The sequence below is a fragment of the Ornithodoros turicata genome, chromosome 9, assembly GCF_037126465.1.
Source record: "Ornithodoros turicata isolate Travis chromosome 9, ASM3712646v1, whole genome shotgun sequence".
Lineage (NCBI taxonomy): Eukaryota > Metazoa > Arthropoda > Arachnida > Ixodida > Argasidae > Ornithodoros > Ornithodoros turicata.
Window position 1 is genome coordinate 31,446,210 of NC_088209.1, and position 27,212 is coordinate 31,473,421.

The 27,212-nt window shown below is 43.6% G+C and overlaps 4 protein-coding genes and 1 long non-coding RNA gene across 13 annotated transcripts in view; 3 read left to right on the forward strand and 2 right to left on the reverse strand.

Annotated features, from left to right (window-relative positions):
- The window catches only part of LOC135368622 (extracellular matrix organizing protein FRAS1-like), a 17,384-nt gene extending 15,831 nt beyond the window's left edge, over nucleotides 1-1,553 (forward strand). For all 5 annotated transcript variants that reach the window (XM_064602023.1, XM_064602026.1, XM_064602024.1 and 2 more), the window contains 2 exons: nucleotides 49-192; nucleotides 681-1,553. In XM_064602023.1, the coding sequence (XP_064458093.1) occupies nucleotides 49-192; nucleotides 681-1,148 (612 nt within the window). In that variant the 3' untranslated portion in view covers nucleotides 1,149-1,553. The remainder of the gene's footprint in view (nucleotides 1-48; nucleotides 193-680) is intronic.
- LOC135368636 (uncharacterized) lies at nucleotides 48-15,467 on the reverse strand. Its single transcript, XR_010414836.1, has 4 exons — nucleotides 15,408-15,467; nucleotides 8,602-8,732; nucleotides 1,462-1,525; nucleotides 48-962 (listed from the first exon to the last, which is right to left on the reverse strand). It is a non-coding gene; the product is annotated as an uncharacterized LOC135368636 (long non-coding RNA).
- LOC135368625 (cyclic AMP-dependent transcription factor ATF-6 alpha-like) lies at nucleotides 3,731-13,103 on the forward strand. Its single transcript, XM_064602029.1, has 13 exons — nucleotides 3,731-3,965; nucleotides 6,489-6,535; nucleotides 6,611-6,814; nucleotides 7,785-8,070; nucleotides 8,577-8,830; nucleotides 8,914-8,991; nucleotides 9,083-9,190; nucleotides 10,219-10,319; nucleotides 11,154-11,405; nucleotides 11,475-11,633; nucleotides 11,736-11,856; nucleotides 12,335-12,419; nucleotides 12,493-13,103. Exons 1-13 carry the CDS (start codon nucleotides 3,893-3,895, stop codon nucleotides 12,756-12,758), a joined length of 2,034 nt encoding a protein of 677 aa, XP_064458099.1. The 5' UTR covers nucleotides 3,731-3,892; the 3' UTR covers nucleotides 12,759-13,103.
- Nucleotides 15,230-26,953, forward strand: LOC135368629 (iron-sulfur cluster transfer protein NUBPL-like). 2 transcript variants are annotated; one of them, XM_064602036.1, is made up of 13 exons: nucleotides 15,230-15,358; nucleotides 18,254-18,392; nucleotides 18,719-18,753; nucleotides 19,059-19,149; nucleotides 20,005-20,044; nucleotides 20,118-20,208; nucleotides 20,291-20,384; nucleotides 21,022-21,228; nucleotides 22,174-22,256; nucleotides 24,591-24,718; nucleotides 24,771-24,935; nucleotides 26,677-26,776; nucleotides 26,846-26,953. In XM_064602036.1, the coding sequence occupies exons 1-10, from the start codon at nucleotides 15,245-15,247 to the stop codon at nucleotides 24,642-24,644; spliced, it is 948 nt and encodes a 315-aa protein (XP_064458106.1). In that variant the 5' UTR covers nucleotides 15,230-15,244; the 3' UTR covers nucleotides 24,645-24,718; nucleotides 24,771-24,935; nucleotides 26,677-26,776; nucleotides 26,846-26,953. The 2 variants fall into 2 exon arrangements, with proteins under 2 accessions (XP_064458106.1, XP_064458105.1); XM_064602035.1 differs by having other exon boundaries at nucleotides 26,677-26,953.
- The window catches only part of LOC135368626 (dopamine beta-hydroxylase-like), a 352,228-nt gene continuing 349,689 nt past the window's right edge, over nucleotides 24,674-27,212 (reverse strand). For all 4 annotated transcript variants that reach the window (XM_064602032.1, XM_064602031.1, XM_064602030.1 and 1 more), the window contains 3 exons: nucleotides 26,688-26,815; nucleotides 25,556-25,709; nucleotides 24,674-25,311 (listed from right to left, as the gene is read on the reverse strand). In XM_064602032.1, the coding sequence (XP_064458102.1) occupies nucleotides 25,213-25,311; nucleotides 25,556-25,709; nucleotides 26,688-26,815 (381 nt within the window). In that variant the 3' untranslated portion in view covers nucleotides 24,674-25,212. The remainder of the gene's footprint in view (nucleotides 25,312-25,555; nucleotides 25,710-26,687; nucleotides 26,816-27,212) is intronic.

Below are 27,212 nucleotides of genomic sequence, written 5' to 3' on the forward strand. Positions count from 1 at the left end.
ATTCCGCGCAAGCGCTCCTGTCTTATAATGCGCGTTTATCCTTTCTAGGACCGTTTCAACACAGAAAGTGTCCAAGAGTCCGTCCGAGGTGTAAAATTCGACGCGAAGTTTGCAGGTGATATCGGAACGCAAAACTTTGGAGAATCATCGGGCATGGATGGGTTTTCCATGAATGTAGATCCACTGTATCTGGTAAGTTGCCTTTTGATCCCGGAATGAAATAATGAAAATAATAAACGACAACGGTACATATTAACTAACACATTGGCGTCTTTGGGAATGTACGGCCGCCGTCAGACCTAACTGTAACGCGCGAGCACGTGGCCTGCGCAGAACGCGGTTAAATAATAATTCGGAGAATGCTCTTTTAGTGGAGGATAAGCTAGGACATGAAAAAATATAGTTAGTCAAAACGAATAGACGAGTTCAGAAAGTACCAGTCCTCCTTGCGTACGCGTTGCATCCTGAGAATTTAGTGGGATGATACGTCTTTCACGTTTCGTTTTCGCTGACATTGACTGCTCGCGGACAATCAACCTAGAGAGAAGGAACCGAAACGGCTTGGAGACCTTCTCCTCCTTTGTTGTCAGCAAGTTCCCAGAGTTCAAAGCGGCGCTAAGCTCTCTGGGATTTTCTGAAGTCGTGTATTCTGGTACATTCACTGATTGATTGCTCCTCAGGTCGCTCCTGGAACCAAATGGTACCTCCAGGTTCTCTACAGCGTCGCGCCACTGAGAACCTCACATTCAATGCTTCGGCGAAGACGTCGATCAATTTCCACCAGCTTTAACGGGACAAATATCCACGGGTTCCTGGTTGCAGACTCGGGACAGTCAGAAGCGCGAGACCGAAGCTCGGAACCAGCAAGCCCGCTGTCCACAGTGTTCTTCGCCGTGGGAAGCGTTATTCTTCTTCTCGCAACTGCTTCGCTTGTTTTGGTTTCTCGAGTGATATCCAAGAACCTGCACCGCAACGCTTATAAGAGTGGCGAACGTGAAGTCAAATGTCCAACCGTGAAATACGGCGAAAGTGCCATAATGTTTAGGTGGGGGGATAGAAATGGTTGCGAGACTCTATCCCGAGTAAAAGTCACTCGTTTGTCGTGGTCTCATCTGAACATGCGCAGTGAGCACACGTCGGAAGTTTAGCGAATAATGAGTGAATACACCTTTCTAGAAAAGAAAGCGCCACCTGTGGTGCGCAAGGGCTCATGGGAACTTAGAGAGCCTTCAAGCATTACGATACGGCCACAGGCGGAGGTAGAAGAAGAACAACATCATTCCCGGTGTGCGCAGCATCAGCGTCAGCCGGGATAAACCATATCCGAAGCAAACGACGGAGCAGTGTCCCGCAAAGTTCCCGTGCTGCTTTGCGCCACACGCTTGGTGGCGCGCGCATCTTTTTAAAATCGTCTATTGTTCGTCTCTCTCTTTCGTGTCACATCCTGCAAGTCAAACCTACCTCATATTTATGTGCCTTCGTTGTCTGCATTGCTGTTAAAAGTCATCGTCATGTCCGTGATGAACTGCGAATAAAACAGATGCAGTTGTGTATATCGAAAAGTGTGTCGTAACAATGGCGCGGTGTACCTCTACCTATATATAGGACACTGCGAATATTCGGACTCTATGAATACCTGAGCGAATAATTGTGTATTCGGTTCGAATTCCGAACCTAGCATGAAAAGTTATATTCGAATCGTATCGATGTCTCTTCCAAACCGAATAATCCGAATAGTTGAGAAGCTGCACTCGTAGGCTCAAAAACAGCAGAAGAGAGGGCATAAAACAAAGTTGGTGCTGCTTCATACGAAGATCTGCACACACATGTCACGTGAGCACTGGCGTAGCCAGGGGGGTGTCTGGATGTTCAACCCCCTTTCCGAAATTGTACCTTTGGTAGTGTATTTGGGAAAGGGAAACGGGGGAAATCCTTCTCTCCCACGTAAATCCCCATAGAACCCCTCCCGATATATTTTTCTGGCTATACGCTGTATGTCCGTATAACTATTCGCTTTTCATTTTTTTCGGCCTTATACCTCTATCGCGTTGCATAATTTGTTGTTATGTTCCATTATTCATACTATGCCGTCAGCGTAATGGAGACGTAGCTTTGAACTACCGCGCGTTTATTTATTTACTTTTTTTTTCAAATGTAGACATAACGAAACATGAGCCCGCCATCGTGTTTGCACTTTTCAAAGCACTGTTTTGACCACTTCCTGGACAAAATAGAAAGTTAGTCTAGTTTCGAGGCTATTTTTGGAGTCTGAGCTTTCAGTCAAGATCATGAAAGACACGACCACGCAAGAAAAAGAAAGCAGCCATACGTTTTGTTGCAAGTAAACATGTCTTTGACGTTTGTAGAATGCCTGACAAAAATAGCTTACAGGTGGCGAACATCTGCTTGTTGATGCCGATCGGTAGGAATTGCTGGGAACTTCGATTGGAATAAAAAGGATCATTCCTCTGAGCGGCTGGAAGCCTCCTAAATTATGGATGGTCGCCCAACGGTAATCGGTATATTAAAAGCAGCACGAGACATCACAAAATTGTTTTTCGATACGTTACGCACTGGACAACACGACATACTCATCAATTTTTCTCTGCTATATTTAACGAAAATAGTCACTTTCATATCCACAACGAACTGGATAAGCTGTTGACGATGGGTCAACAACGAACTCTTGCATGTACCTAGATTACCACGTCCCCCTTTTTTTTTTTGTTGCACCACCATCACTTGGCTTACAGAAATCGATAAAAACGCGGCAATAAATAAATTGTGTTCCAAGACAAGATGCAGCACTGTCGACGGAAATCAATAGAGACGCACTGGCTAGCTGTATACCTGAATGCACCACTAACAAGGAATGCACCATAGAAGCTTTTTATAATTGTCCAACCTTATGATCTGTTTGCTGGAATATTCGAACACTTTAACAAGGAAGAAAGCCAACACTCGTGCCGAATTAAATTAAATTTTGCGAAATTCCAGAGTAAGAATTCACACTTCAAGAACTGTGCCGTAATCGCAATACTTTAGTCCCGCAATTCTTTGGTTATACAATATATGTTGCTTGTACAGTAATATAGGCATTTGAACTTCTCTGCAGCACAAACAGGTGAGACACCGTTTTTTTATAAAATGGGGTAGGGCAATCTCGCTCCTCTCACTAGGTCAAACACGCAACTAGCTTGAACTTTTGGCGCCCTGAGAATTCGTGAGATTTTGTGGCAGCGAATTTGTTTCATGTGCTAGGGCACACGTAACGTGCGCAAGTTTCTCTTGTTGCTCCCGTAAATGATTTTTTAAAATTAATTAGATACATATATTTTCTATGTAAAAATAAGGAACTATAAATAACAACAACAGTATAGCACCTTTCGGTGGTAGATCTTAGAAGCTCACAAAGCAGAAACACAGCAAAATACTCGCACTTGTTCTCTTGTTCGGAACTAGCGCACGACGCGGCGAAAGTCCAATGAGTGGCGGAAGGCGAAAGTCACTGAACTTCTTCCTTCTCCACTTGGCCTACTCCTCCGCAGGCGCACATGTTTCCAAATCATGTTGCCACATTCGCAAAAGACGCGCGAGGTGTCAGTGCAATGTACCCAATCAATGATCAGAGCCGAAAAATCGCGCAAATAACATTTTTTCGGTTGCGCCACAAAGCCCCCACATTCACAGCTGTCCAAGCGAAATTTCATCCTGCCGCAAGAGCGCCCTCTTTTCTTTTCCGAACTGGTGGAAGCGTCCATGATGTGACTGTGGCGATGAGATCTCGGCGTTGGATACGTTGCTCGCTATGGTTTATCAAGCTGTAATCTCGCATTTTAACACAGCTTGCTTGTGACTGTCGTGCAGCTGTGCATTGTGGATCACCTAAACCATGGAAGTGTTGCAGGACGGTGACCCGAACTTCCGAGCTGACAACATGTTCTCGCAGGAGGACTACAATTTCAGTAAGTCACACCCATTGTTTACAGGTCCAGTGATCACCGTACCTCCACTAGGTACGGTTAACCGGTGCCTCAGCATTGAGTAACCGAATGGTTGTGCATCTTACAGTGTGGAACCATGAAAATGCTGAGGCGATGGGTGATACAGGCACTCATGAAAATTCATGTCATGCCGGCATGTTTCCACGTTGCTACGATACCTAGTAGACAATCGCCGCGTTGCTATTCTATTTTTAGCGCGAGAAACAGGCAGTGCTTCCTGAATTCCGCGATGTTCCTCAGTTTGCTGGACCTTACGACATTTTTGCCGAGAGATATGCTTAGTAAAAACATACTCGGTCCAAGAGGGAACTTCCTCTTTCTATACATACTGCAATGTTTGGTGCTTTGCACCCGCATGAACATACGTTCATTGCAGCATATATTTTTTAACCTATGCAATCCGCACGATCAAACACCGAACCTAATACGTTTAGGAAAATTAGAGCATTCCTGAACAGGCGCGCGCGATCCTAATAATACTTGACTCACGACTCTCTGTGATATGGATATTACACGTCAACGCTTTGTTCGACAATCAGCGTGTGTGCCACACATATCCACTGGTCAGTAACTTAACCAGTAACACACAAGGAACAGGATCACTTGAATCCACGTAACAAAGAAAATTAATTTGCCCTCTAGCTTACATTTTTTGTGGCACCTATTCTCTTCTGTCTTACAGGCAGACAATGAAAAGGGGGTGCACATTGAATTTCTCTTATTGGAAATGTGGTTATGGGTTCGGACACACTGCTATGCCGGTCATTCATTTGATAAATGCAGAGGCATTTTGAGCTATAATCTTTCCTCATGGGATGGGATGGGATGGGATGGGATGGTTCTAAAAGTTGCTCTTGTTCTAAAAGTTTTTCTTCATATCTCTATCACACTGCTCTGCTGAAAGACAGATAACTATTGCATATTGCATTATGGCTGATGTATAGTACAGTTATAGCTACTCTACCTGAAGAACTTTTACATTTCAACAGTATTTCAACTGCAAAGTGTTGCAACAGCCATAACTGAAGGCTGTGCTTGTTGTCATCGTGCGTACCTACAATAGAAGGAAATAGGAAATCTGAGTCAGCATGGAGGCCAAAGTGAGCCGTACCAGACATTGTATCCACTGCATCCTGGCAGCCATCGTGGATGAGCATTCTGCACGTAATGCCAGCGTAACATTTGCATGTGCACTTCAGTGTGCTGACACCCTATGAACGCAGCATGTCTTGTTCTCCAAATGAGAGAGAGCAGCCAAAATGCCCAAATTTTAGAAGAATATTTATGTAGCACAAATGAAGAGAAGCCCAAGACAGGGAGTGCAAAGGCATAACGCAGCACATTCTCAAACTCGACAGACCCCTTAAAAACCCATCTCCCGGTCTCGGGTTGTTCTCTCTGGTGGCGCTTTGAGAGCCACCTCAAATTCTGCTGCTGTCTGTTTCTTTTTTCTTTTTTTTTTTTGACAACTGCCATATTTCGACTATAAGCACAGGTGTTTCCCCCTGCAGAAACACACATTGGTATCACACACAGCAGTGTTGTAGCTTATGTTACTAGTAGTATTGATTTGCCTACAGTGTGTGTTGCTGTACTTATTAATTTGCGTCATGTGTACATATTTTCTCATTTATGGTACTTACATCTACTACTCTCTCATCTGTGAAACCCTTGTTTGCTGTATAGAACACATGATAAGGTACTTGCTGCTTCAACAGCATGTGCAATGCTTGCGTATAAAAAACTGCCACCTGAGGTTCTAGTAAACAGAATATGGCCTTTCGTACTAAGAGCAAAGGTGATATGCAAATAAACGACAAAGAAGCTGTTGTTCATTGTGTGCTTCTTACTTGGGGTTTCTTCCTTTCCGCTATCCCTGTTATGTGCTGAGGTCAGTTTGTAGGTTGCAATAGAAAAGATATTTAGAAATTTATAGAAAATAAATTTAGCTACCCTTCATCCGTATTATGTACAGAGGTCAATTTGTAGGCTGCAGTAGAAAAGCAAGAGCTTGTGAATAGGCAGAGTCACACCAGTGTTAAGGAATTATATAACACAAAGAACCTAATGGGACCCTGAAAAGGTTTTGTTGTTATCGCAGCAAACAGCCATGCATACTGATGCCTCTCTCAGCTCTGGGTCTCTCACTCAGCTGGACTCTCTCTCAAAATTGCTTGGTTCCTGGCCAAATCTAGCCCACCAATGCTCTGCCCTCAAAGCTCTTTTGACCTTTTTGGACACCATAGGACTTCGATCTTTATTGTGAAGGGGCTCAGTATTTCATTCCCCACATCACCAGCAACAATGGGGCAGGCTATTGCCCCTGGCAATGAAACTCCCCATCCATCATCTCCCAATACTTGTTGTTGTTGTTGTTTTACACAGTTAGAAAAATCCAGCTCTACGGATACTGGATACCGTGTTTTGATCTTTCCTCAAAATGTGTTCCTTCTATAACCTGCAAGTGTGTTCTACCTTTTACAGTATTTAAAGAGCTGAGCGAGGATGGCATATATGAAGCCCTCCTACAGGTAAGCAATGTTTCGAGTTCTTTACTTTCTACTGCTGATGAACATCTATTCAGTGCTCAGCTTAACACTGTGCAGGACTTGAGTCCGACCGACAGCCTGAGCTTCTTTGACAAGCACCTGCCGTTGGACTCAATCAGTCTGCCAGACTCTATGAGCCTGCCAGACTCTATGAGCCTGCCAGATGTAGACGACATCAATATCAAGATGGAGCCATCCTCTCCAGGCTCTTCCACGCAGTCGTCTTGCAGTTTTCCTGATCCTGATTTATTTCTAAATGACGTATGTATGGTGTCCCACTCTCTGTGAAATGAGAAATCTGTATAATTTTTCTTGTAGAAAATTGTTTAGACACCTCTGAGCCCATTTGTAATGTTCAAAGGAATTAATTGGAACAGCAATCGCTGTTGGAGTATTGATATGCATCACCTTCCTGAAAATCATGACACATATTTGCACAAACATAAAGGTAACCTAACATGTACATCGCAACTGAACAAATAGGTTTATCAAAATAGTCTCTCTATCTCTGATAGCATTTGTCTTGGGCTCCTCAAGGCTGACCCCCAGTGATAACCGATAGCCCACATGTAGACTACTTAGGGCCTTTGATTGCATTGATAGCGTGCTATGCTGTGTCTGGATCTGAGGTACATTCATCAACACTGCAGCCATTTTTTAAATGTGTTATTCACCTTTATGAACTCATGCACAAGCATTTGCTCACGCAATCACATATTATTATTACAGGCTGTGTAACAGCTTAGCCCAGTAATCAAAGTGTTGATAAGTTTTGCTTTTCTTGTTGGGTTCCATGTGCATTACTGTTCTCCTAGGAATTCATTGCTACAAGTGAGAAATCACTCTCAAAATTTTTCAAATTTTTGTTGAGGTGTAAGTGATAATAACGGGTGATTAAGTTGCAAAAACCATCACAGCATTCGTAGTCCCCTTTCAGTGGCATAACCAGAAAAATATTTTGGGAGGGGTTCTATGGGGACTTTACACAGGGGATGAGGATTTCACCCCCATTTCCCCCACCAGAATGCACAATTTCGGGATATCACAGAAGGCATACTTTCGAGAAAGGGGGTCGCCCCTGTCTCCTTTGCTTCTGGGGAAATCAAGTGTTCTGCACTAGCATCATGTTTTATGCATTACGCAATCTTCCTTTACACATCGTGGGTACGCTGTGGGTACAAATATAATCGCATCTAACGTGCTGTCGTTCTTCACGTCTTACGCATTGCAGGTAAGCACAGTCGAACAAGCATATGCTAATGACGGAGCGGCGTCTGGTGGTGAGGGGTCAGTACCTGAGACACCACCGGACACGCCTCCAAACGAGGCTGGCTTCAGCACACCTCCCCACCACTTCCTAGACAGTCCAGCGGTCACTGTTACCGTGACAACAGAGCCGCACGAAATGGTCACATCAAGTGCAGTGCCTTTCACGCCAGTATCGCTCACCCCACCATTGGTGTCTACAGTCGTCAACGGTGGAACTGGCACCACACAGGGCACGGTTGTGGATGCCGGTGCGTATTGACAGTTATAAATACTCTTGTTTGTCTTTCATTTTCATGGATCTTGGGGCGATAAACGGCAAATAATTGTGGTACAGAATCTGCGCTGTACTGTCAATACACATGCATTTGTGAAATGTTGTTCATGCAGTAATAGTAGACATTGGTAGTGGGAAACATTAACTTGTTACATGATATCAGTGGGCACAAATGCAGGTTTTGTGCTATTTTGATTTGTTTATCGTATGTAGAAATGGGAAACTGCAACCTGGCAGGGGGCTTTAGATGCTCACACTACCCAGTTTTAGAATTCCTGTGGGACAAGGAAATGTGCTTGGGGGACATAAATGTAACGTAAATGATGCGAAAGTAAATGGAAATGAAGAATACCTGCAGTGCTAGAGCATTGCCGGGATTTTCGGCAGTTCTTTTTCTTTTACTGACCTGCTTATAGTGCCTTCGTAACTAAGCATCTCACTTTGTAGTGTAACAGTTTCACTTATGTCACATGTAACAAGGAGGGACACAGACGCTGATGCTCACCGCTGAGGAGTTTGCCCAGCTGACTTCTAGAGGAGTGCTCACGCTCAAGACCTCTCCCGTGGCTCCAAAGCCCGCTCCTGCTGTTGTCCCCGCAGCTACATCCCTTCCTGTTATAAGGGGGGCTAGGGTGCCTGTAGTAAAGGCAACTATTAAGACAGAACCCATCACCGCTCCTAAGGCTCACAAGATCCTCTTGGGTAGTGCCAACGCCCTGTTTCAACATGCTGACGTGAGTTGTGGAATCTGCAGATTTTACTACTTTGACGCATAAAATCAAACATTTTCTTCCAAGTCACATGGTTTACATTGCAGAACAAAGCATTAAAAAGGCAACAAAGGATGATAAAAAACAGGGAGTCTGCCTGCTTATCTAGACGGAAGAGGAAAGAAGTAAGTTGGGCAATGTTGAAAAACAGTTTTAGCAATCGGTGGACTGTGATGAATTCTTGGCTAACCAAGTTTTTTTTTTCTTCTTCTTTAGTATGTACAGAAACTAGAACTCCAAGTTCGGGACCTAAACAACCAGAACTCTAGGTTGAGAGAAGAAAACATGCGACTTAGGCATCGAGTAGCTCAACTTGAGGGAGAGGTTAGTATGTTGAGTATGCAACTGGACCAAGGTGTCAGAAGTTAAAAAAAAAACAACTGCATTCTGTACAAAGTAAAAGGCAGTTTACATGGAACATGCTGCTGCAAGGCATTTTTTTGTTAAGAATGCTTGTTCTGCTACATAACCTCCTTTTGTGCGCACTAACTACTGCCAGTTAAACTGAAGTTAGTTTGATGTAGCTTTAATTAAAGTGAAAAACTGAAGTGCTACACATAGAAAACAAATAAGAACCTGGAGAACTGTACATACGACTTTTGTTTTAGTGGTAGTTCAGAAGATGCATGTTTCAAGTCGGTTGCCTCTTGTTTAATGTGGCCACATTCCTGCAACCCCAAGACAGGACAGCTGTAGTGAGGGAGGGTGCTGCTCTCAGTCAACCAATCAAACTCTCTTTATTTTGCCCAAACCCAATGCTTTTATTTTATATATTTATTTTTTTACCTTCTATTCTATTCGTTTATTTATTTTTTGCATTTTGATGTTCTGCCTGGAGTGCGCATAAAATATATTCTGACCAGAACATATTCGGTTTAGTGTGCCTTCATATTTGCAGATATGGAGAGAGAATCTCAGCCCAATCTTGCGGCTAAATTTAGTCATTATTGCCAGTGATGCAATGATTGATCATTATTGATCATTATATTGATTATTATACCAAGGCCATGCTCCAAACGAGGTAGCTTGATGAGGAAAGCATGCGCAAGCTAGCTTGGAGACGAGGTATTGGATTTTGGATGGCTTGATAGCCGATACGTCTGAATGTGGAAAGATTTGAGCTGGTAGAAAGCCAAGCAAAAATTGAAAGCCCTCCTGCTATTTTAGCTTAACCTTTTTTTCCATTCGGGGTTTGCTGCAGCCAAAAGCGTGGCAAAACGCCATCCCACAATTAGGCTAGTGGGACAGTGCGACAACGGCAGTAAAAGCGGGACGTCTACTCACATTACTCTTGCTCCATTCCATTGTTACATGTGCCTCTCTCTAATATTTCTCACTATTTTTTCTTGCAGTCCCTAGCACAGAAAAAAGTACCTGTATCCGGAGCGCTGAAGAAAACAACAGCTCTTTTGGCTGTGGTGTTCATGTTGTCTCTCAATATAGCACCCATAAGGTAAAGTAATATATTATGCCTAATGAACTTTTCTTGTTAGAAACATTGATCAATGTTACAGAAAGGAAGGATTGAAAACACTTATGAAAATAGCCTACTGCAAAAACACAGATATCTTACAGGGATCTCTTGCTCGTGGTGCTTGTAAGGATGATCATACATCAGTATACCTATTTTCTGTTTTGATCACTGTGTTTTCTTTTCTTGCATGAAAGCAACAATTTCTACATGTATTGCCACACGTATTGTCTCATGTTTTGTGTGTACTTCACTCATTTCGTCCCACTTAGCCTTGCTGGAGAACGTCTTGTGATAAACGAATTGTGTCAATCTACCAGGGATAGATTTTTACAATATGCATGAAGAAACAATTCTAGTGAAACTGACACAGTAGTGTATTTCTAACAGGCCCACAGAATTTCTGCTGACAGTTTATATTGATGCAGTGCAACTGCTCTGCATCTCAGAAGTGCTGTAGAAGGTTTGCTATGTGATCAGAAATTATCTGAAAAATATAGAAAGGTCCGAGAAACTGTGGCACATATCACATTACACCGCGTGGACGTACAGCTAAGGCATACATGGAAATAAGGAAATAAAAGTAAACAAAGAGGCATTGAAATGTGTAGCCCCTTATTTGAAAGAACAAGCACGCAGACGTGAAGGCGTCCGGTTTCCATTTTGTGAAAGGTCACAAGTTATCCTTTTTGTGGCCTATAATGAGAATTAAAGTCTCGTTCCTTGCTGATGAGGACATTTTCGGAATAAAATCTGCTTGTACTGAATGAATTTTCGTTGCAAGCACTGATGTGCATTGCTTTCTTTCCATGGCAGTGTTATGCTGTCAGGAGGAGGACAAAACGCTGCAGGAGGAGTCGCGTTACCATTACAACAACACCGCATGGGACGGTCGCTTTTGTGGTCACAGTCAGACATGCCGTCAGATGACAGCCCATATGGACCTGACATTCCTTCAGACTCGGACCTAGCTGCCTCAGCTAGTGAGTTCCTCGATGGCTTGCACGGGCCTCATGTAAATGCATCATCAAAATGTCCAACTTACATTAACCAAACTGAGTCTCGCAGGTATGTTTTTGCCGCGCACGTTTTTCATGAGAAGAGCAACCACTGCAGTTATTTGTGTTCCCTTGTTAGGCTCGAAACAGAGCTCCGCGGGTTTGTTCTTCGTGTTGAAACAGAAAGCTTGAGGCGGAAACAGCAACGAAAAGTGAGGTTACCGAGGCCTGCAAAGCCATCGTCACTAAAGCCCAAGCTTTGGGCATGGGCATACAGGACTGTCTATGCAACAGACTGGTGAGCTTGAAGCAGTTCTGAGAGCATTTTATTTGGGCTGTCTAACGTTACCTATGTACTATGCATCGATTACGTGTTTCTCACGTCAGTTGCTGTTTTCAGGCATGCCCATAGGGGCCAAAACTTCCTACAGCTTTACAAAGCGTCACATCGTAATTATGAAGAGTTCTACCAGGCGATTGACAGGAGGGATGATACTTTCTACTTCGTCTCCTTCTCTGGGGTAAGCATTTTTTATGTGTATTTCATTGCAAGAGTGATTTGAGACCCTTTTCGTTTGTCCTAAAAAAAAGAAGAAAAGTTGTGGGGGAAAGAAATTACAAATTAGGACGTAGCCAACAAACTGACAAAACCTATAAGGGGCTAAGGCAGAAATCTTTTTTCGGAGGGGGGGTCAGAAGTGGTAACAAAGTCCATGTATCTTTGCTTTGGTATTTACGAGGCAAAATGGTGATTGTCAGCTGGTGGTGTTCGCACATGTCTTGGCTGCTTCAGCGAATCAACCTGTCCCACTGCGCAGAAATGGCACCATACATACAAGGTTGCCTACATTTCTGGTGGGGGCTCTAGCCCCCCCTAAGCCCCTCCCCCTTGCTACACCCCTGCCACCTACCCAAGAACTTGTTTTTACTGTTGTGTCTCCACCTGCTTGGTGCTGCCTGCTTGCTTGGTCCCTGCCTCATGTGTATTGTGCATTGTAGGATCACCTCCTCCTCTCTGCTGCACCTCAGAATCGTACCAGCAGGCCTAAAATGTCACTCGTGATGCCTGCTATGATGCTCAATGGTACGTAGCCTAAATTGCTTCTCACTTCAGTGACTCATACCTACGATATACACGTGGTGTCTTGATATTGCAGAATCAGTGGGCCATTCTAAGGACCACGTAACCTTAATGCAAATAGACTGTGAAGTGACAAACACTAAGATGGTGTACGTGAAAGAGTCTGTGATACCACCCCATCTAAGAGAGCCACCTGAAAATCGGACACAAGGTGCCGATGCCCCACCCAGCAACACCTCCGAAAGCAATGTTGGTCCAGCAGATGCGAGTACCCTTATCAAGGTACCCCCAAGAGCTCTACGACGACGGAGTGCTAGACCACCTCGAGGCGGTGGACAGTGACGACGTGTGTGTAGACGCGGCTGCGCATTCTGTGGCACGTGTAAGTTATTCAAGGGTCACCGTGCGGACCTACGCACCTTCAGGTGAAAACTACAGTGCAAAGCATGATTTGGTGCAATGGAGAAGTGTTCTGGTTGCCGTGCAACTGATCTCAAACAAAGAAGCGCTGTGCGTGGAACAATATTGTGCAACTATTTGAGTGTTCTTGCAATTTGTTTTTACTGTTTTCTACATTTCTGACGTGCAAAGTCTTGTGATTGACTCATTTCTCCAATCGACTAACCTTGTGTTTGCTGACCAACAGCGAGGGAGGCTCCGCCTCCTGGATTCGGGCCAATAGGAGGACGCGGAAGGCAGGCACTTCCCAAGCCTCTGCTCTCGCCTAAAAGATGGCGCAGCGTTACGGTTGGTTCGCGTGTCTCAGGGCTTCTGCCACGGTGCGCAATGGCAGAAGCCTTGCGACACTCGAAACAACGGTAACGCTACGCCATCTCCTAGGCGAGAGCAGAGGCTTGGGAAGTGCCTGCCTTCCGCGTCCTCCTATTGGCCCGAGTCCAGGAGCCGGAGCCTCCCTCGCTGTTGGTTGGCAAACGCAAGGATAGTCCTCCAATCTTGTTTTTTTTTTTTCGTTGGGCGATGGTGTCATTTCAGTTGTGCAGTGATCTGCAGATTTTTTTTTTTTTTTTTTTTTTGCATTTCATGTGTACATAAGCATGCATGAAGGTACAATGTGATACAGGTTCTGTTTACTTCATCTTTTCAATGTTCATTCAACTTTTTTTTTTCACACATGTAAATGGAAATAATGTGACGTATAACAGTTCCTGAAAAATCATGGTTTAGGATTGTAATGAAATTTAATGCTATTTAGCTTGCTGGATACTCTACACCTTTATACCTACGACATAGGCCAATTGAGAAAATGGGGCATTATTTATTGAATCCTGAGAGCATGAGATATGAATAAGAGAGCATAGTAACGTTCCATTCAACGTAAAAGGATGTCGCGGCTGGGCATTCTGGGCAAGCGCAATACACTGTGGAAACTAAATGCAGCAACTGGGTGTTTGCTGATTATGATTGAGGGCAGTTTTGTTACAAACTTTTGAATTGACGGAACGAGATGTCTGTTTGTCTAAGTTGGGTGTGTTTTTGCATGACAACTTAAAAGTTGTGTGTGTGTGACTGCATTGTATTGGATGCAAGTGCTCCATTTATTCTGCAATGTCTTCTTCCTGGTGACGTATTCATTGTTATTTCTTCTGCCCCGCACCTTGCCACATTGTGCTAGATAGGCAACCCACAGTGTAATATAACTTGACCACATTTTTTCGTTTTCTAGTCCTCGGTGATCAGTTCTATTGTAGACACCTTTAGTCTGTGTCAAATAAAATATATGCACACTACTAACTAGTGGGCTAACCAGCTTGCTTTTTGGTTAAGAGAACTGTGACACATGACCTGGGTAGGGGAAGGTGGTGTAAGTACTTCACCACAAATTTAGTTGGGACAGCCATCATACATCACTGTTTTGTAATATTTTGGGAGCGGTTGTATGGGGACTTTGCATGGCGGAGGAGGATTTCACCCCCATTGCCCTCTCCAAAATACACTATCAAAAGTATGATTTCATGTGAGGGGGGGGGGCATTGCACCCCCCCCCCCCCCCCGAGCCCCCCTTGGCAATGTCACTGTTTGTAGTGACCTCCTGCAGGTGAGCATAGCTTCGTGCTCCATGATAGGTTAAAGACCATGTGGAAGCCCTTTTCCATCCATTTTCTGCATGTGGAAGAAACAGAATGCTGTCCAGTTAACCACGGTGACATAACGGGGAAGCTAGAGCTACGTTAAGTTGTTTAGAAAACTATCACCACCCCAGAAGTTGTTTTATCGCTGTCAAGAGGATTATGTATCAAGCCCTTGCAGAAAGCGTGCAGGGCTCATCAGAGTTGTGCAGAAATTTCCTTAATTGAAGCTTGTGTTCCTCCCAAGGGAGGTAAGCCATGAGTACTTTCAGCAATGCAGCTAAGTGGTGAAGCATGAAGACTTCACGCTTCCATTCCAAGTGAGCATGCATGTCTTCTGAACCTCATGCCTTATGTGGGCAATTTTTGTGGGCCGGGCAGGGGAGTTCGAGAGTGTTTTGGCAAGGAACGGTTGATGTAACTTTTCCTTGTAGTGCATGTTCCAACCCGCAAGTTTGTTGATTACGAAGACAGTTATGTTATAACGTGGAACACAAAAGGGGAATAATGGGCATTGTCTACTGTCTACATCTCTAAATTTGCGCATGTCAGATACTTTAGTTATAGGGCAAGCGCGCAAACCTTCAGTTGACGCACCCTTGGAAGTCGCTGGGGAGGTGTGTTAGCCCTGGACCGGCAATCCAGATGATGTAGGTCCGAGTCCTACAGCCGGCTCTAACCTTTTCAGTGACTTCCATCTTTCAGCGCAAACTTCGTCTGGCAACCACACGTTGTTTACATATGGCGTTACCGAAGCGTCTATCATTCGTACACGCATATTTATTTAGTAGAAACTTGCCTTTATGTACTGTTCCTTTCGGATATAGGACCTTTTCGTCGCACGACAACCCACTGGTATGACTTACAGCTGCGAGTCGTATTTGTTTGAAAAATGTCAGCTTACGTTTCTCCGAATATTTTCCCACAAGCTCGCGCACATCGGCTAACACGTGTAGGATAGGCTACCAGTGTTTCGAGACGAACTTATGCCCGCTGTGGTATCTTTTTCCACCTTCCAGTCGCTGAATTTGCTTTGGGGTTTATCAAACAGAACACCTGCAGAGTTTTTAATGAGAGAGGCGGAACCCGAGACGGGGAAGGAGAGAGACGACACAACAAGAATTCTCGAACACAGCAAAAAATTTTATTTACCAGAGCTCTATATATTCAAAAACCTCCGGAGAGGAGGAAGAGGAAGGAGGGAAGGCTTGCTTACGCAGTTGCCACGTGTACTAATCTCACAAGTCTCCCTGAGCAACCTACGCCAAGTGTTCTTTTCTTTGCACAAAACTTGGGTCTCGGGGAAAACCGGCTTACAGCCTCTGCATTCACGGAGATGCTGCACGAGTTCGCTCGACACAAAGCTCCGTTCATTGTTGCGCGAGTGTTCCCGTAAACGGTCATTGAGGCAGCGTCCCGTTTGCCCTACATAGCAAAAGCCGCATTCAAGGGGGATAGAATAGACAACAGAGCGGTTACAGGGCACAAGCGGGTCACGGTGCTTGACATTGCATCCCTTAAAAACAGAAGAAAATGGTGTTAACTTGCCGTCCAATGCTTTCATTTCTGTGCCTACTTCCCGCCTCCTTTCCTTAACTCCCAAGTATTGCCTACCTGTCAAGCCAACTAAGTTTGATGTCGCTGCTTCCCTTGCCAATGTTGCTTCTAAGATTGCCGATCCTGTAGACAAGAATGTTTTTGTAGAACGATGTATCTCGCGCATCCCTAGTAGCTCATATGCAGTCAATGTTCGCACTTAAGCCTCCCCTGTTGTTAATGTACAGTCAGAGCTGCAGAGTTCTAACTTAATGTTGCTTGAATGTGACAAATCTGGTAAATTTGGTATTCTTCCCATGCCTATATTTCACTCTAAAGTCCAGCTTGCTCTCTCCACTCTCTTTAAGCCCTTTGCGGGTTCCCTCAAGAAGTCCAAGGCTCTAATTCTTTCCATCCTTTCCAAAAATAACCACTCCTTGTTGAAACGTGTTGACAATTGCCGTATTGACTCTCTTGCTGTCAAGTTCCTGCTCAAGGATCACAAAACTGACATGCCCCTCCGCGTTGTTGTTAGTGAGCGTGGCGCATGGCAGAGGTGTGTATCCGATTTCCTCCAACGTGTTCTCAAAACTTTGCCACTTCCCGGTTCCCTGTCTTTACGTAACTCCATGGAATTGATTGATTCCCTTAGACAATTCCATGGCACGCGCCTCAGCATGTTTTCCCTTGATATCAAGGATCTTTATTACTCTATGAATGTCCCACTTCTTCTCAAGCGTATTTCAGATGTAATTGACAACAACTTGGTTATGTTTCAGAACTCTGCAGGTATGCCTGTTGTTGATTTTTTGGCTATTCTTCGGTCCTATTTAACATCCACCGTCATCAATTGGGATAATCAGTCTTTCATTCAGGCTGAAGGTGTATGTATTGGGTCATCGGTAGCGCCGGTTTTGGCTGAAATCTATTTGAACGTTCTCGACAACACGATTCGGTCTTTCATCTCCCGTTTTGATGATGGTGTGTTATTTGTCCGAAGATACGTAGATGACATCATTGTTCTTTTTGATCCCAGTGTCTATTCAGCGGAGAGTTTGGTCACCACCCTTACTTCCTTTGCCCCCGAGCTTAAATTCTCTGTTGAGTACCCCTCAGACAGTAAGCTGAAGTTTCTTGATTTAACAATTTTTTCTCTGTCAGGCATTTGTTGGTGTTACGGTAAGGATGGTGCCAAGCCTCTTCTGCCTCGTTCTAGCTCACACTCTAAGATTGTCAAATCCGGTATTATATCATCTTTGTTGAACGCTTCTGTGACAAAAAGTTGCTTCCATCATGTCAATTTCAGTTTGTTGCGCCAATGCTCCAGATTATGTTCTGCTGGGTATGGTTATGATGTCATTTCTGCTCGGGCTCTTATGTTGTTTCGAAAGCTATTTTATCACAACACTTGTTCTTCAGATGTCCCCCAATCTCACTCTGGTCAAATTGCTGTCATCCCGTACCATCACTCTGTGTCGCACAACATTTATGCAGTCGCCAAGGATTTCGGCATAAAGATCGTTTTTTCAAATGCTTTGAAGCTAAGCAAGTTAACACCATTTTCTTCTGTTTTTAAGGGATGCAATGTCAAGCACCGTGACCCGCTTGTGCCCTGTAACCGCTCTGTTGTCTATTCTATCCCCCTTGAATGCGGCTTTTGCTATGTAGGGCAAACGGGACGCTGCCTCAATGACCGTTTACGGGAACACTCGCGCAACAATGAACGGAGCTTTGTGTCGAGCGAACTCGTGCAGCATCTCCGTGAATGCAGAGGCTGTAAGCCGGTTTTCCCCGAGACCCAAGTTTTGTGCAAAGAAAAGAACACTTGGCGTAGGTTGCTCAGGGAGACTTGTGAGATTAGTACACGTGGCAACTGCGTAAGCAAGCCTTCCCTCCTTCCTCTTCCTCCTCTCCGGAGGTTTTTGAATATATAGAGCTCTGGTAAATAAAATTTTTTGCTGTGTTCGAGAATTCTTGTTGTGTCGTCTCTCTCCTTCCCCGTCTCGGGTTCCGCCTCTCTCATCATGCACCAGCTTGTCAGCGCCCTGTCACTTCTTTAGAGTTTTTAATGTCCTTTTTCTTGTGACGGTTTTTAATGTAACAATCGAAGAGCGTCGTCTGCTACTATGCGCGCCGTTCAAAGATTCTACACATTTCTTGGCATGTCACGAAACTTTATGACATATTTGAGATCACATTTTGCCAACCTTTCAGGGCGTAAAGGGTGGAAATGTTTCTCCTGCGCAAGACAGGGCGAAGAGGGGTCTTCCTAAGAAATTTCCAGTCGCGGGGGTTAAGCACGTTGTACTCGTTGCATCCGGCAAAGGAGGTGTCGGAAAGTCCACAACGGCAGGTAAGGTTAAGATTTGTGCACACTTATGCATAAGCTTCTAAAAAAGACAAGGTCTCAAAAAGGAAGGGAAAGAAAGGAAGTGTTCGTCTAAATTGTTCATTATCACTGCAATTTACGTTACTAAAAACGTCACCCATAGAATTGAGAATTGGTATGGCTACATGATATGCCCCATAACCTTATTTCGCGAGTGCAGTAAACGTGATATTCAGTTCTTCCAACTGTGCATGTGACTTTAAGGATAAAGTTATTTTTGAAAAGTTTTTAGCGCACAACGTTATGCAGGAGATTGTGGTTCTGATGCAGGTCTTTGTTCTATGGTCTAGTGAACTTGGCCCTGGCATTGTCACAAGCTGAACAGGTAAATCATCTATGCTTGCTGTTATATACATGAGCTCCATTTCTCCAGATTGTCGAATGAGGATCGACTGTCAAAATCTTTATCGAAAGACTATCACGCGAGCTGGTGATCAACATGACGAGCACATATGAGTGAGTGACTCTAGCACGAAGTTCAAGTCTGGGGTATATGGGGTTCAACTAGGTGTATGACCAATTCAGACTGCAAGACGGGAAAGACAGAAATATAGTCCTTTGATGAGGATTCTGCCCTAGGATGCTATATTTACAACCAAGTGTTGCCATCGAGGTTTCGTTAAATTTCAGAGGTGCTCCGTTGGTCTACTGGATGCTGATGTGTACGGCCCGTCGATACCACGAATGATGAATCTGAGTGGCGAACCAGAAGTCACAAGCCGTAAGATTTTTTTTTTCACTCTTAGCCCCTTTCACACCTTTCAGCTCTTGTTCATTTCCCACACTATTATAAGCAGCAAAGCATAAACAAAACAAAAATAACACGTAGGACAACTAACAAACTGGAGTGGACATTCACAGGCCTATGACTTTATTGGTCATAGGTTGTAACAGAAAGAAGCAAGCTATGAAATTCATGTAGCTTACGGAGCAAGGGTAAAAAGTTTACCTCCTGGAGGTGGCTCACATAAGCTTTGTCTTGAATTATCTGAACTCCCTGTTGAGAACAGAACAGAAGCCTGAGTAACGGAAACAGGAGGAAAAGGATCTGCGATATCTTGGAATAGGTCTACTCCCTACTGTAAATCAGGAGAAGGAACACAAAGGCAAGGAGAGTTGAATGGTTAGCCCGAATTCTGCCGCCATGATAAGTTGCAGGCATGCTTCTATAGAACATCAGACCTTAAAGAATAAAGCTATATGGTGTCATGAAAAGAACTCTCCAAAGGACAATAAAATGATGATCGTGGTAACTGGACATGATGATGAACAGAGAGAGACACTTGTCTGTCTGTCATTTTGTCTGTCTTTCTGCATCCTTGCCTGTGTTCATCATCATCTCCAAATCATATCAGTCCAGATTTCAACTTTTTTTGTGCACCTTGCCTTGTGTACCTATAGCTTTTTTATATGAAAATGTGCTTCCATTTTTGCTCAGAATTGCTAAGAAGCAAGCGAGTTGGTGGCCAGAATGGCACTCTGTGTGTGTTTCCATTTTTGTTAACTCCCCAGTGTTGGGGGTTTTACTGTTATGTGTTCTTCCAGCGTCTTTACACCAACACATATCCCATTACAGAAAATCTAATAAAGCCTCTAGTCAACTACGGAATTAAGTGGTAAGACATCCCCCCCACTTCCACAACACTCGAAAACATGGTCACAGACTCTAAGCAAGCCTTACCACTTTAGCATGTCAATGGGATTTCTCGTTGACGAGAGATCCGCCATTGTTTGGAGGGGACTCATGGTGATGTCTGCCATAGAAAAACTTCTTCGACAGGTCAGTACCGATGGTGTTTAGCAAGTTGCTGCGTTATTGGTACGTAAGGAGCTCTTTATTCATTGAACTGCACAACGTTCAGGTAGTGTGGGGACCACTTGACTACCTCGTTGTCGATATGCCACCGGGAACGGGTGATACCCAGCTGTCTATCTCGCAGAATATTCCAGTCTCAGGTATATTGAACCATTTTTGGCCTCCCGGTCCCAACAAGTGAGTCTGTTCTTATCAATCAACTTGAAGCCATCGAAAAACCGTGCTACCAGATTCATCACTAACAATTACTCGCCATACGCTAGTATCTCTTCTCCAAAGCGACAAATTGACCTAGAAGATCTATCTGTATGCAGAAGGATCTCCCAATTATCACTCTTTCACAAATTCTACCATACTCCTGCCCTCGGATCTTACTACATCAATCCACCTCGTCGGATTTTACCCCGCACTGATCACGAATTCAAGGTAGCTCGTCATAAGTGTGACACATCTTCTTTCGCAAATTCATTTTTTCCTAAAACACTCATTGAATGGAGTAACCTTCCACTGAATGTTGCTACTATTATCGACCCTTCCAGCTTCTGCGATTCCATAGTCGCCATAACTACACGACTCATTCAAAAGTAACTCACAATATCAGTCATCTTATATCTGGTGTTTTCGCATCTCGTTTATGTTGTTCTTAGTTAGCTACTGTGTATTTGTTGTTTCTTACGCCTGTTATACCCCACTCCACCCATGTAATGCCATCTGCAGGGATTTTTGGTTGTAAATAAATTGAATTGAATTGAAAAGTGACTATTTTCCTACGTGTAGGTGCAATCATAGTGACTACGCCGCAGGCTGTAGCTCTGACGGATGCACGGAAAGGAGCTGAAATGTTTGCCAAAGTGAACGTTCCTGTGTTGGGACTGGTGCAGAATATGAGCAGTTTGAAATGTACCAACTGCGGCCATAAGATGCACGTCTTTGGGAAAGATGGCGCTGTGGAGCTGGCGAAGGAAATGGGTCTCGATATATTAGGTGAAGCGATATTACAGTATTATTTGAATGTGTGTGTGTCAAGGCAATATTGACTACAGAGCCATAGAAGCCCTACAGAAAGTTTGGCATGTGCAAACACTGCGAGTTTGCACTCGTTGGGTTGCACCCAATTCATTAATTAGGTAGGGCTGACTAGCTAGCTTTTCAAATATTGGGTTAACGACCGCAGTGTCAGTTTGATAGTTGTAGAGTGCGTTGAGTAACACCTGACCAGAGTGTTTCCTAAGGTACTTTCTGTAGATTTTTTTGTTTCGTCGTTGGGAAAAAAACATGAAATACAAGCACATACTACTGGTGCGTTGTCACTTTTTTTGTGTTTCATAGGGTCTTTAGGTAAAAAAAAAGAGCAGAAAGTACCTTGTTGGAAACGCCTTGATCAGGCGTGTCTCAAGACACTGCACAACTTTCAAACTGACACTTCATCCCTTATACCGACAGTTTCAAAGAGCGAATTTGTTTTTTCTAAATTAATTAAGCATGATGATAAAATGCTGGCAACTATGATACACGAATGCTAACAATATTTGGTTAGTTTGGTTACAAGGAGTGCTTAGTCTTCTCTTAAATCATGGTGCATGCAATTTCGGACACCCTATTCTGGGATGACACTGACACTGGGATCACCCCCTTCCCATTTCTGGGATGACACTGCATAGCCCAAAGCATAGCTAACTTTAGGAAGGGAGTTGCCTCAGGACAGAAGCCGCCGATATTTCGAACAGAGACTGTTCTTCTTCTGGGCTAACTTGGACTAACTAACTGGGCTCTAACTTTATTTTGTTCACACAGCCGTAACCGGAGAGCTGTTGGAATATTGATTTGAAATTTGTGTGTTGAATGTTGCCTTGTTAGCATTGTTTCCATGGAGACATCCTCTAGCAATAGTTAGGAAAAGAGACAATGACACAGTAATGTTGCTCACAGGGGACGTGCCACTAGACCTGGAGATTAGAGAAACTTCCGACAGCGGACAGCCGATTGTGGCATCAAACATCAACTCTGTTCTGGTGAGAATAATATCCACTTAATTCGTCAACTGCTTGTGTCATTTTTTACTGTGGTTCCTATTTCATGCATGTAATTCCTAGCCCGATATGGACCCCTTTTGACAAAAATGCATATCAAGATATGAGCTTCAGTGTATGTTTTTGGTGCAGCATAGTGATCCACTTTTTTCCTGTGGTCGTGCAAGGTAGCATAAAGTAGATTAGTCACGGGCGGGACGCTCTTCTTCCTACCTTTTACAGCTATCGAACGAGAGCCAAGTAATGACACTGATGATACTGATACTGATATGGTTATTGTGTCTCAACTGAGAATACAAAAAAAGTAATAATACAAGACCACGAGGCAAACCCTGTAGGTTCTAAGTGTGGTTCTAATAGTTCTAATGGTGTGGTCCTAATGGTTCTAAGTATGGAGGTGTAGGAGGATGCTAAGCAAAAGAGACATAGCTCTGCCTTATCCCCTTTTTTTAGGAAGTAGCAACCTACATTACCTTTGCTCACTACCTTTCCTGCACATGTCCGCATGATGAAAGCATGCTGTGGTGTGCAGTGCAATCACATTTCCGTGAGAAGATTCAGTGAAGTGGGTACTTAGTTGGGAATGGGACATGCCAGAGTTCTTGCCCTTCCGTAATCGTCTGCAGGCAGTAAGCACAAACGAGCACAAGCATGAAATGAAAAACATGACTCGCAGAACACAACAAAGCTCAGCACACGCTAACTAGCTAGAAAAAAATAGATTTGTTTTTACCCAGAAAAGAAATCAGAAAAAAAGAAGAAAGGCTGCATCTTTGGCCATTTTACCGAGTGTATTTAAATGCAGTAGTTTTGTAGTACCATTCAGCTAGTGATGAAACTCCCCAATCATCATCACATAAAGTTGTTGTTGTTGTTGTTTCATTAAACGTCATTTTGAAATTTTTTATTTTTTCTGCGGAATGTCGTGGACTTTGACATCAGCATGCAGGGCTTCTTTAGCCCAGGCTTTAAGGGTACGAACACTTTTATACGGACTGGATAGCCAATGCCCACATATTTTCGTTTTGTTCTCAATAGAAATTGGGCACCTCACGCGCTCCTCAAGACGCAAAGTATAAGTATCACGTCCTTCGGACAGCAATGCCAGCACTATGTTTTTCGCCGTGACTGCTCCATGGCATGGCACGCGCAGCACTGACTAGAAACACTGACGCACGAGCTGAAACGACGCTCCCTGCTTAGCGCCGAAGTGAGAAAGAGTCCTGTATATTTTTTATTGTAGCTTCGTAACGGAACCAGAATTTTGAATTATGATAACAAGCACGAAATTAATGTAGCGTGGAACGTGACTTGAAGTGAACTCGTTTTTGCATTTTAGTGCCCCTTTAATTCTCAATAATTTTGTCGTGCATGCTACATATTACTGGAATTCAAAACAGACTATACTCAGGAAGTCAGTTTGTGCAGTCCTTAAAGGAGCAATAAGGGTGACAGGGTTCGAAACCCTCTCTCATTCGTCAAGCTGTCCGCCAGGAATTGACACACAAAATATTTTCGTCGTGTTGTGTATTGTCACTGCACAATCAAATTTGCGAAAGCTGTTTGAGAAAGCAGCCACGATCGACAGACGTGATCCTCACGTGCTGCTTGTACCAACTTGTGGTGCGCAAGTCTACGTCACATGTCACATGGAACAGGCTATGTCACAAGCACGACCCACTAGATTATAACGACCATGTCATACGGACCCCTTCCCAGCGCCATATTTGAAAGCTATAGCGGTGGCGCTACTCATCGGCCCGGTTATTGCTTCCTCAATTTCTGCAATACTTTGTACTTTAGCTTACCTTATTATTTGTGTACAAGCGGTGGATGTCCTGCAGGAGATGCTTCTTTCTAAAGTTGGTTATCATCATCATCATTCTATGCGTTTTCATAGGAGCTGTTGCTGTCGTCTGCTACGGTAGTCGTACGTCCGCCTCTGAGTGTTCAAAATTCAAATTTCCGTTGTCCAATCATGATGTAGGTCTCGCGGACTCCTCACAGGGTTTGCCGATTATGCTGTGGTCGTTATAATCTAGTAGGTCGTAGTCACGACGTACACGCTTCATTCTCAGATTCTCTCTTTCCAAGAGTGGAGAGCTTTTTAAAAAAGTGCGCGAAACAGAGGCTGCAAGTGCGTGCACTGCATGCCACCAGGACGAGTCGTCCTTCCGCAGGAGCTTATTTTATTTGTCGTAGAGCACGGCCGCAGCAAAGAAAAGAGAAAAGGTCACCTCGGTGCCCCTTTAAGGTCCTAGAGCACAAAAGATGAGCGAGTTACCATTTACCATACAACACTTTTTTTTCTTCCAGGCTGATGTCTACAGGTCAATTGCCAGAAAGGTCATTCAGAAGTTGCCCTATTGATTGGCCATGGCTGCAGTAGGACTGTCGGCTTTACGTTGTGGAAAATGTTTATTTCTTCAATAACACTTCGTCAGGTATTATTTCACAATGTGAGGAGAGTATGTATCAATATTCTCATACGGACAGGTACCACAGTTCAACGTATCACGACCACACAACGAGAAACATCTGTGTTTGGTCCATCGTGTTCCAGCTTTTCATACTCTGCACTCTCCTCAGTCTGAGCAACAACAGGGGAAGTGGCTTTGGTATTAGTACCTTGAGGAAGTGCCTTGAGGGAGTGAAGACGAGGTAGCCTTTTCGCTATTGCGATTTCATACACACACACTAATGGCACAAAGTTACGGCGGTGCAAGGAATGGTTAGCGATGGAGCTTGCACTTAATTAGGGGAAAAGATGAGGCAGAAAACGAACTTTAAGAAACTTAGGAATTTTTTTTTTCAAGTCTAGTTGTGTCATGATGTGCACAACTTTTACGTGTGGGTCTCCGAAAGAAAATGTATGACAGGGACTGGCAAACAGAGGCGAACTGGACACTTCATTTTAGAGTTTGTCTGAGCATTAATATCACTCTTCCTGTGGAAGCCCAGGCATGACTGGACATTTTCGCTTTGGCTTTGGGAGTGGCTGCAGTATCTTGGTTGTTGGCGTACCTTCCCAGTAGCCCTAAGTAGGAACACAAAGTATTGGAAATCCATCAATAGGTCACTTCACTATACTTACAAAAGAGTGTGCAGGTTAGATACATTACCGCAGACGTTTATGTACTTCTGTACGACACACTGAAGTTAGGCATGCTAACGTGTGTGAGTGCAGTAGAATATTCTCTTTTAAGATACAAACTTTCTACCAGAATATAATTTTAAGAAAATGTGCACATAGGGTTGATGTACAACGGCATAGGTCTTACGGGGAATCGTGCTCCGGATGACTGGTTGCACTGCATTGAGAGTGGCATGTCATCATAGAAATGCCTGAGGAAGTCGACCTGATATGGAGTCCACGGAATGGACTTGTAATTGTCACTGATGCCTTTCTTGGTGCTGGTTGGTATGCCATGATATCTGAATGCGGGATGAGTGGAGGAAAATATTTTGGAGAACTCAATGGATTTTCATGGAATACATCTGCTTTCGGTTTGTTTGTTTTGTTTGACAATTCATGTACTGTGCATTGTACTTAATGAGGAAGTCGGCTAAAAGGCACCTTTGCAACAATATAACTTTGTTCAGTTTGAAAACTCAGGGACAAAACAAAAAGACACAAGTTGTTTAAGCAGAAGAATTATTGGTCTAACTGTGGCTATCTGCATCGTGGTACAACAGAAGATTTTGATCATAATAAGCTTATAACATGACGAGAAGGCCTGTAACACGACAGGCTTGTTATTGTTATTAGGTTATTGTTTGCTCGCATGACATGCGGTGTCCAGTGTTTTTGTTTACAAATGGGAAGTGCTATTTTAAAAGATGGTCAACACTTAGATGCATAAATCTTGCTATGCTACAATATTTTAGTACTTGTGATAACAGTGCTAGCACAGGACACTGTTATAAGCAGGGTTTTCTGTGTTTATAATTTTTGAGATCTCCGAAAACTCTGCAAAAATGAACGCCACAGCAAATTACGGTAGTTCAAGATTGAATTGGCTTATAAAATAATGAAATAACTGGATAACTTCTCTTTGTCACTTTTCTTCACCTTAATACCTTGGGAAAATATAAACACTGTAAACCCTAGTTATAGGCAGTGCTGAAGTGGCCTGAGGTTCTAACGGTCCTTCTGTCTTCAGTGTAACGACAGGAGTGTTCTTGATTGAAGGAGTCCTATGTCTCTAGTGCAGCAAGAGATAGGTGTCACGTATATGATATGATGTCTGCCGCCATGCTAGGAAACCTCGAGGGAGAAGTCCCATCTTTCGTTCCGGTTGGAGTTACAGTTACATGTAGTGCACTATTGGCACTTTTTTTTTTTTTTTCTCTTATTATGGAGTGCTATGCATGGGTTGTCTAATGAGTGAATAATGCGTAGGTGACACTCACGAGTTCTGGTGCATGAAGTATGCTTCTAGAGAGTAAGAATCGACAGAACTCTTGCACACCTCCAAGTTCGTCTTTGGGAAATAATGGATGTAGGTAACACACATCTCGTCCGTGATTCCGAAGCCTCCCTGTGTTCAAACAACGGACCTTGTTAGCAGGTTTGCGTCAGTAAAAGTGCAGTGCCAGAAACAAGCCAATAACGGGATGGCTATGCCACGTTTCATTGGTCAGCGGAACGGCAGAAGAATAAATGAAATATAAACGAATGTATTTTGTAATAATTTTTGCAATTACATAATACACAAAAAGACTAAATTATTGTTTCATAATTGCATAATAATACGAAGAAATATTTAGGTTTTGCAAAACAAACAAAAGTAGGAATTACAGTGCTGTTTGTCTCTTGATTGATACCATACACTAACATATTAGTCCCTCAGATATAATAAGCGGTGGATTTCAGGGTTTTCTTGCAATCGAGGCATTGAGTGCTGTGTTTGTGGATTGTGTATTCTAGCTCCAGAC

Excerpts from the sequence above, each read along its gene's own strand:
- LOC135368625 (XM_064602029.1), top strand. The coding sequence starts at position 3,893 with ATGGAAGTGTTGCAGGACGGTGACCCGAACTTCCGAGCTGACAACATG. Across the intron at positions 8,831-8,913 it reads CCCTGTTTCAACATGCTGAC|AACAAAGCATTAAAAAGGCA; the intron begins GTGAGTTGTGGA and ends TTTACATTGCAG. Across the intron at positions 10,320-11,153 it reads CTCAATATAGCACCCATAAG|TGTTATGCTGTCAGGAGGAG; the intron begins GTAAAGTAATAT and ends TTTCCATGGCAG.
- LOC135368629 (XM_064602035.1), top strand. The coding sequence starts at position 15,245 with ATGGCGTTACCGAAGCGTCTATCATTCGTACACGCATATTTATTTAGT. Across the intron at positions 20,209-20,290 it reads TAGAAAAACTTCTTCGACAG|GTAGTGTGGGGACCACTTGA; the intron begins GTCAGTACCGAT and ends CACAACGTTCAG. Across the intron at positions 22,257-24,590 it reads CAAACATCAACTCTGTTCTG|GCTGATGTCTACAGGTCAAT; the intron begins GTGAGAATAATA and ends TTTTTCTTCCAG.